Source organism: Tetrahymena thermophila (genome assembly GCF_000189635.1).
Source record: "Tetrahymena thermophila SB210 genomic scaffold scf_8254767, whole genome shotgun sequence".
Lineage (NCBI taxonomy): Eukaryota > Ciliophora > Oligohymenophorea > Hymenostomatida > Tetrahymenidae > Tetrahymena > Tetrahymena thermophila.
Window position 1 is genome coordinate 18,889 of NW_002476526.1, and position 8,915 is coordinate 27,803.

At 22.3% G+C, this 8,915-nt stretch overlaps 5 protein-coding genes across 5 annotated transcripts in view; all 5 read left to right on the forward strand. All coding sequences in view use genetic code 6, as the record gives it.

The window, feature by feature from the left end:
- TTHERM_001386112 (hypothetical protein) overlaps positions 1–16 on the forward strand; it is a gene marked incomplete at both ends in the record, with an annotated part of 551 nt that extends 535 nt beyond the window's left edge. The window contains one exon of the mRNA XM_012796101.1: positions 1–16. This exon is cut by the window's left edge and continues 355 nt beyond it. Within this exon, the coding sequence (XP_012651555.1) occupies positions 1–16 (16 nt within the window).
- Positions 17–2,085: 2,069 nt separating this feature from the next.
- On the forward strand, positions 2,086–3,264 carry TTHERM_01387090 (hypothetical protein; the record flags this gene model as incomplete). The annotated part of the gene is made up of 1 exon (XM_001009995.1): positions 2,086–3,264. The coding sequence occupies one exon, from the start codon at positions 2,086–2,088 to the stop codon at positions 3,262–3,264; it is 1,179 nt and encodes a 392-aa protein (XP_001009995.1).
- Positions 3,265–5,046: 1,782 nt separating this feature from the next.
- Positions 5,047–6,393, forward strand: TTHERM_01387100 (hypothetical protein; the record flags this gene model as incomplete). Its single annotated transcript, XM_001009996.1, has 1 exon — positions 5,047–6,393. One exon carries the CDS (start codon positions 5,047–5,049, stop codon positions 6,391–6,393), a length of 1,347 nt encoding a protein of 448 aa, XP_001009996.1.
- A 90-nt stretch (positions 6,394–6,483) lies between these two features.
- Positions 6,484–7,004, forward strand: TTHERM_001387101 (hypothetical protein; the record flags this gene model as incomplete). Its single annotated transcript, XM_012796102.1, has 2 exons — positions 6,484–6,550; positions 6,895–7,004. 2 exons carry the CDS (start codon positions 6,484–6,486, stop codon positions 7,002–7,004), a joined length of 177 nt encoding a protein of 58 aa, XP_012651556.1.
- Positions 7,005–8,298: 1,294 nt separating this feature from the next.
- TTHERM_001387102 (hypothetical protein) overlaps positions 8,299–8,915 on the forward strand; it is a gene marked incomplete at both ends in the record, with an annotated part of 2,018 nt that continues 1,401 nt past the window's right edge. The window contains 3 exons of the mRNA XM_012796103.1: positions 8,299–8,337; positions 8,394–8,449; positions 8,837–8,902. Coding sequence (XP_012651557.1) covers positions 8,299–8,337; positions 8,394–8,449; positions 8,837–8,902 — 161 coding nt within the window. The remainder of the gene's footprint in view (positions 8,338–8,393; positions 8,450–8,836; positions 8,903–8,915) is intronic.

The following is an 8,915-nucleotide window of genomic DNA, read 5'->3' on the forward strand; positions in this document are numbered from 1 at the left end:
CCTTATTAAATATTGAAGAAAACATATATAATTAATTAGAAGAAAAATATGATAATATAAAAATAAATTAATTAATGAATAATAAAATCAAATATTCAAAATGAAAAAATTAGTTAAATTAATAGAGTAAAAAATAATAGATAGTAGAAAAAAAACATAATAAATCCAATTAATCTGCAATTTTTACTAATTAATAAAAAATGTAGAGCTATGGAAAAAATAAATTTATAAAAATAATAAATTTTAAAAAATTAAAAATTGAGTGAAAATTAAGTTAAATTAAAAATGAATGACAATGAGAATTTCTATTATAAAAATAATACTGTAAATAGAATGAAAATTAAATATAAAATAATAATAATAATAATTTGAATAAATTAAATATACCTGTCTGTCAATTAAATATAAAGAACCTCATGAGATTAATATGAAGATTTTAAAAACTATTTTTATGAATAAAAATAAATTTTAAGGATATTAATAAAAAATGAATATTTACTTTTCTTAGATTATAAAATTATTTTTCCTTTTAGATCATTTTTTTTTTTCTTCAAAATTATTGAATAGTAATTTATAAAAATTTAATTAATTATTAGTGTATCAATGAATTAATTCACTTCTATATCAAATTAATTTTGATTAAAAGAACAAATAAATAATAATAAATATCAAATACAAATTTATAAATTTGCTTTTATAAAGAGATATCACAAAAAAGCTAGTGTAATATTTTATTAATATTTCTATTTAAAAATATAACAAGAATCAAATACAGTTGGCTTTTGAGAATATTTTACAATACACAATATTCGCATTCCAGGCATAAATATTTTAAATTTTATGGTAATTTGCCCAGATTATAAATAAATAGCTACTTCTAATATAAATTTTATTCGCAAGTTATTGTAAAAAAATTTAATTTATAGTGATTTGAAATATATATGTTAGCGAATCAAACAAAATGAAGAAAACATAAAATAGGAATGATGAGATTGAAGTATATTTTAAGGAATAAGATAAATTTCCAAATTTATCAATAATTACATAAAAATACTATGCAGTTCATGAGATTCAAGTGGATAAGAAAAAAAAAATATCCTGAATTAATTCTCTCCTTACTTAATTTTTTAATGCTAATCTCTAAAACAGGAGAGTAATTTTATCTATATAATTTATAAAAACTATTATATCTCATTAGTTTATAAATATAATAAATTATATAAAAAACTAAATTGATCTTTACTAATAATAACAATAGGTAAGTAAATAAATTCATTCAATTTTTTTAATTCAAATCCATTAACTTTAAAAAACAAACAAATTAATTTTTAATTAAATATTTAAAAGACTTGATTAAAATGGGAATTTCAAGTGTTTCTTTTTTTAACTTAACACAATTTCCAATTTAATTATCTTAAGAGTATCTTTGCAATCAGAGATCTTCATGGAAACTTAGAAATCGAAAATATTAAAAAGGATCTTGCTAAAGATTTATTAAGTAGAAAAGCAGATTAAAAATAGATACATAGATATTTAGATAGATAGATAAATAGATAAATAAATATTTAGGATTTATTTATAATTCATTTAAAATGAAGAAAGAATAATTAATTAATAAATTATTTTGATTTTGTTGTTTTTATAGTTTGTGTTTTATTATTTTCTATGTTAAAGTATTCAAAAAATGTTAATAAATCTGATAATATCCTTTTGGATTTATTCTTAAAGGCGCTTTAATACCAATTTTATTTTTAGTATTTTCTAATTTGTTACCCACTTGAGAATGATAAAGCTTTTATTAATGAATTTTTTTTAAATAGATTAGCAAAACTAATTTAATCAAAAGAAATAAAATCAGAAAACATCAATATTAGTCAATAAAAAGACGCTATATAAAAGAATATAAAATTGTGTCGGTAATTATTTCTAAGAGCTCCACATTCTTTCTATACTAAATAAAATTTGACAGAACATGTTGATCAGAAATCTTAGTTTAAATTGACCTTTAACAAAATCCATAATAATAAATATAAAATAAAATAAAATAAAAACTTGAACATAAAAACGTTTCTGCTAAAAAACAAAATGAAAATTGACTGCTTGAATCATTAAGACAATTAATGTATTTTCTTGTGTGTTGCTCAATCATGCACAAGTAAAAATAGATTTTTATGCTCTGAGTGCATAACAGAATAGAATGAAAGTCATAATCACTCTATGGTTTCTCTCTCTTCATTGAATAAAATGGAATAATCTGCTCAATTCAAACTACTTAGCTTTGCTGACCCTAAAAAATAATTGATCCCTAGCCTAAAAATGCAAAATGTTGACGAGAAAGTTTCTAAAATTACCAGCTTCTATGAATCGCTTTAGGAAAAAATTACTGCTCTCATTTAATAGAGAATGAAATTTGAAGTTGAGGATTGTACTAACACTGCCTGCACTAATGCATCTCTTTTGAAATACTCAAAAATTGAAGAAATAGCTTAAATAATTTTTAAAGCTTCCGAAAGTGGTAATTAAGCTGATTTAGATAAAGCAGTTAATGATTTCTTTACAGATTACCATAAAGACTCTGTTAAAGTAGAGAAATACTTGAATAACTGCTTTTCTTGGGAGTAAAAATTCTCTTATGTTGAAGACAACGACAAGAAGGTCTAAGAAATAGTACTAAAATTTGAATAGGCTGTTAATAAGTTTTCTCCTAACCAAATTAAAAAAAAAAGTAATCTAGCAGCTGAAATCCTAAATAGCATTTAAAATGAAGAATACCTTTTACCTTCTTGCATGAAATATCTCCCTGAAGAAAAATCTTTCTCTAAGGTTGAAGGAGTATTGAGACACTTTGTTGGTATTATTGACGTACCAATTACTAAGGATCTCCTTAAAACTTCCTTTAAGGTAAAAGTACATAAATGCAGATGGGTTGGAGTTGGTCTTTGTGAAAGAGATCTCATAGTAAGCAGAGATTATCAGTAAGATATCAAGTAGATAGATGAAAAGAGTGGCTTATGGTTTAGCTCTTCTAATGGAAATTGCTATTAATCAGAAGTAGATTACTGGCCATATGGAGACAGCAACGTTTACTTCCATGTAGACGATATTCTTGTTGTCACTCCTTATGAAAACAAAATTGATTACTATTCAGAAGGCAATCCTAATAGAGTTTATTCTCAAAGATTTACTTATGATGAAAATAAAGTTTACTGCCCTTGCTTCGTTACATTCTCTAATGGAGAAGATCAAATCGAATTTATTTAATGAGTGCGTCTTAAAAGTATATGATGTAAATTCATTCATTTATATTCTGAAATCTATCAATTAATTTGTAAGTAAAATTTGTCTACTTTTTATATGCGTAAATATGAATTGTAAATATCATTTTTAACTCAGACTAAAAAAATATCCTAATTTAATTTAATTTAATTTAAGAATATTCTATCTATCGATCTATTTATCAATATATTTGCATCAAAACTTATATAACAAGTATTAATTTTGAAAAGATCATTTTTGATCACACACACGAAAACAAATAAAACAAATTTTAGATGAAAATTGTAAAACTCAGAATTTATTGCTTGGAATAAGTTAAAATTAAATACCTTTCTATATAAATGAATTGAGATAATTAATAATCTTTTCTAAAAGAAATTCAAGAAATAATTTATAAGTATAAAAAAATACATTAAATTAAATAGTTTGTCTACATCAAAAATTTATTTATTTATTTAATTAGTTAGTTAGTTTCCCATATCCATATTTTTTCATTTTAATAATATCAAATTAATAGATAAATAATCTAATTAAATTATCTAACTAATTTTCATTTTGTTTCTAAACAAATACGATATTAAAAAGATATTGCCTATATGTATGTATATGTATGTCTTTTAAATTAGTTTTTTATTTAAAAATTATTTAAGCTTTTATCAATTTTCTTTTTTTAAGAACCTAAAAGAGGAGCTTTTATTCATTTTACATATACTTGATTCAGTGAAGAAATACAAAAATAATGAATGTATCTTTCAAGAAAATGCTTCTTTATTTTCAAAATTTCTCTCGCATTTTATTCCGTCCATATAGAAAAAAATAAATTAATTTTTTTATATTTCATAGTGCTTTTCTTTTATTATTTCAAGAATATATCTTTTATAAACCTGTTTAAATTATTTAATGATAAACTTAAATGTTTAAAAAATGAATGATATTTATACTATTGATTTTACAAAGAAGATACAGATAATAAAAGGAAATAACCACTGATTGTAAATTTAATAGCAAAAAAATTATTTTTTAATTATAATTGCCAAAAATACATTTAAAATTTCTTAGAATTCTTAAAATATATAGCCTATCTAAAAAAGAATATAAATAATTTATTGCAGCTTTTGTTGGCTCAGATTTTGAATATTCACACCAGAAATTTTATTAAAGTTACTATTTGTATAGAAAAGAAAAATGAAGTAAAACAAAATAAAAATATCTCTCTCGTATTTAATTAATTAATTAATTAATTAATTATTAGAATTTCTGATAAAAAAATATTCTGATAATATACTAACTAACTATCTAACTAATATTTTATCTTTCTTCTTTTTTCTTTATTATAATAAAATGTCTTAAATTAATTTAGATATTTTGATTTTATTGTTTATTTGACATTTTATAAGAATTATTATTTCATTATGAAAATGCATGTTTTAAATAAACTACTCGCTCTATCTAAATACTTTTAATTTTCTTGTGTAAGCAGAGTCATTCATTCATTTGTTCATTTGCTCACTGGTTTTATTTGTCAGAATTACATTTAAAACCACAATTTGATTTAATTAATTTTGTCTTTGCATTAAACCTAATAAGACGCTTCAGAATTATTTTTGATTTCTGAAAATTTAGAAGATATTTTTTTAAAAATTTGACTAATTTTCTATATAAAAGCTAGGAATTCAAAACTAATCTATGAATTGGAAATTAAATTTATAATTAATAAATCCGATTTAATTGCTTAAAATTTAACAAGTATAATCTGCTAAAATTTATTAAATGAGCGGTATGTGCGTCAATCACTAAGGTTACGAATATTTGTTTGTTAATCTTAAAGAAGTTAGGGGACAATCTCGTCTTCTTTGTGAAATTTGTGTCTAAGAATAATCTGAAATGCATGAGCTCAACCTTATTTCAATTGGAACTTTAATAAGCAATTCCTTTTCTCAACACTAGAAACTTATTTAATTTGCTGACCAAGAGAAAATTTTATTACCTCACATTAAGTTTGATATTGTTCAGAATGGAACTCTTGAAAAAATTAATAGCTTCTACGATGAATTATCTTCTTCTTTATTACAATTTGTTGAAGGAAAAAGAGAAGAGACTTTGAAGAATTACTACGGACTAGTCGAGGCTCAGACTAAGATACAAACTCTTTCTAAATTAGAAGAAATCTAAAACATTTTAAGAAACGCTAATGGCTAAGACACATAAACCCTCCTCAATCAAGTAAAGGAGTACTTTGATTCTCAAAAGAGTAAAGAAGATGAAATTAAATCTTACTTAGAGAGTTGTGTTAGCATGTCAAATAAATTAGAAGGATTTTAGTCTATTTAAAGTAAAGTGAGTGAAATTAAAGAAAAAATAGCTGGTGTTTTAAAGATGGAAGATGAAATTTCTTAATTATCACAACTCAGTCAAAAAGAAATCAAGAAAGTAGAAATATTGAAAGAATAAATTAAGAGTTAAACGTAATAGCTCCAAAAATTGATTAACTTAAACTCTAATTTGAAGTCCTAAAAGCCCTTAGAAAACTGTTCTAAATAAGACATCGATCTCTATAAGCTTGATGCCCTCAACAAATCTAAGAGTCCTAACTATTTCATGCTCAAAATTGCAGAGGCAATTAAGAACAGCAAGTTCTTCATTCCTTTAGAAATGAAATAAGAACCAAACAGCCTAGTTTTTAGCAGAACATAACCTGGTAAAAACCTTATTGGTTTGATTGATGTTCCTATTGGTGATGATATTTTTGGATAATCCTTTAAAGTTAAAGTTCTCTCAGGTTTCGTTTCGATTGGTATTTGTGCTCGTGATATTCATGTCAAAAGATGCTATAGATATGAATTTTAGAACTACTCTCCTTCATGCGGATACGCTATGCTTTCAACACCTGGTTTCACTTATTCCTCATTCAACGCATCAATCCATAATCAGAACCAAAGGTTAAATTATGAAAGGGGCACAGTTCTTACAGTAACACCATGTGATAACAAAGTCATCTTTACCCACGACAACTTCGGCTTTAAAGAGTTACCCTTTTAACCTGAAGAGGATATTGTCTACACTCCTTGCTTTATGCTTTCTGAGAATTCTTCAATCCAATTTATTGTAGATGAGTGAGAGTAACCAATAAATCTATATCTAATCTTAAATAAAACATGGTTTATTTTTAAAAAGAAAATATATTATTTTACACTTGATTATATTTGTATGCATGTTACATAAGAATTTCATAAATAAATCATTGTAAATTTTTTGAAACATGTATGTAATTCAGGTAAGTTTGACTTTAATATAATTAAGATTATTTAGTTAAGTATTATATATCCAAAAAATAATGAATTAATTAAAAAATTTTTAATTATTGAATTAATAAATTATTCATAATGTTGTTTGTCTGGAAAAATTTTATAATTTTGAATAACTACTGTATACTCTCTATATTAAGATCCCCCCCTACTATAAGACCCCATATTTTTTTGGAAAGATTAAACTTTTGTTTTTTTAAAAAAATAATATTTTTTAGAAGAGGTATTTCAAAATGTATTACGCTATATTGTCATGATTTTATAAAATATTTTAACTTAATCAAAATAAAATAATTTTAACATATTCATGTAGATCGCTCTCTCAGGATCATTTCTAATACCTATTTGTTGGATGAATGTTTGCTTAAACCTATCAAATAGCTGGATGAAATTTTAGATACAAAATGCTAAATATCTCAGTGATTACAACAGGTAATTAAATTTTAAAACTAGATTCGAAATCTACATGCTCGCGCGGTCATTTTGGTGTAAAAAGCGCAAAATTTTGAGCATGTCAGATTTAGCAGAATGTTAAATAAGAAAAAACGTTTTATTTTTTAAAAAGTATTTTTGAAAATTTAAATTTACATTAATTTATAAATTTATCAATGTTTTTTGCGTTTTCATTATTTTATAATAGAATTTTTTATTTAATAATATAAAAAGGTTCAGCTGCCTCTTGTCTGTTAGACACACATAATTATAAACAAAAAAAGACTTGCTGAAAAAAACACATAGGAATCCACCGAATCCGTAGAATCCACGGAATCCACCAAATCCAGAGACCTATAAATCGTGATCTTCCTCAAAAAGTAAATGGGAAGTGAAATATTCTGGAGCAACGGTATTGCCAGAATTATCTCAGGCTTTACTGCCAGATGAAAATAATTTTAAAAGCAATAGCGCGTTAAGAGATAAATTAATTCTACTCTTAAAAAAATTTTATTTTTTATTATTTTTTTGACAAAGTCTTTTTTTCTTGTCAAAATAAAGCAAAAATTCAATAAAAAAATAAGTATCAAAAAATAAAAATAAAAGGATAAAACTTAAAACAATACAGAGTCATCTATTAAAAATAAGATGAGTATTTCATGAAGCTAAAATTGGTCAAATTAGCATGCGCTTATTTGTCATTTTCATTAAGTTTATATTAAACTTGGTTATTATTATTATTATTTCATATCAAAAATTAATTTAATTATCCATATTACTTTATAAATAAAATTTTATTTTGTAAATAAACTAGCAATAAAATAAATTAATAAGTAAATTAATCAATAAATAAAAAAATTAATTAAAAATAAACAAATAAATAAATAGATAAATAGATAATTAAATAAACAAACAAACCAACCATTCAATCTATCTATCTATCAATCAAGCACAACAACTAAAAGAATTTTTTTTTAAGAAGGTTAATAAAATTAAAACAAAGAAATATTTTTTTGAAAATAAAAAATAAATTTAAGTTCTTAAACTCATTACTAGAGTTTTTTTAACATATCGCTACCCAACTGTATTTGATTCTTGTTATATTTTTAAATAGAAATATTAATAAAATATTACACTAGCTTTTTTGTGATATCTATTATTATTATTATTTATTTGTTCTTTTAATCAAAATTAATTTGATATAGAAGTGAATTAATTCATTGATACACTAATAATTAATTAAATTTTTATAAATTACTATTCAATAATTTGGAAGAAAAAAAAAATGATCTAAAAGGAAAAATAATTTTATAATCTAAAAAAAGTAAATATTCATTTTTTATTAATATCCTTAAAATTTATTTTTATTCATAAAAATAGTTTTTAAAATCTTCATATTAATCTCATGAGGTTCTTTATATTTAATTGACAGACAGGTATATTTAATTTATTCAAATTATTATTATTATTATTTTATATTTAATTTTCATTCTATTTACAGTATTATTTTTATATTAGAAATTCTCATTGTCATTCATTTTTAATTTAACTTAATTTTCACTCAATTTTTAATTTTTTAAAATTTATTATTTTTATAAATTTATTTTTTCCATAGCTCTACATTTTTTATTAATTAGTAAAAATTGCAGATTAATTGGATTTATTATGTTTTTTTTTCTACTATCTATTATTTTTTACTCTATTAATTTAACTAATTTTTTCATTTTGAATATTTGATTTTATTATTCATTAATTAATTTATTTTTATATTATCATATTTTTCTTCTAATTAACTATATATGTTTTCTTCAATATTTAATAAGGTCTTCATCATTCTTATGCTCTTTTTTAGGAAAGTTCCTTAATCTCTTGAAAATTACACATGATCTGTAAAAATCATTT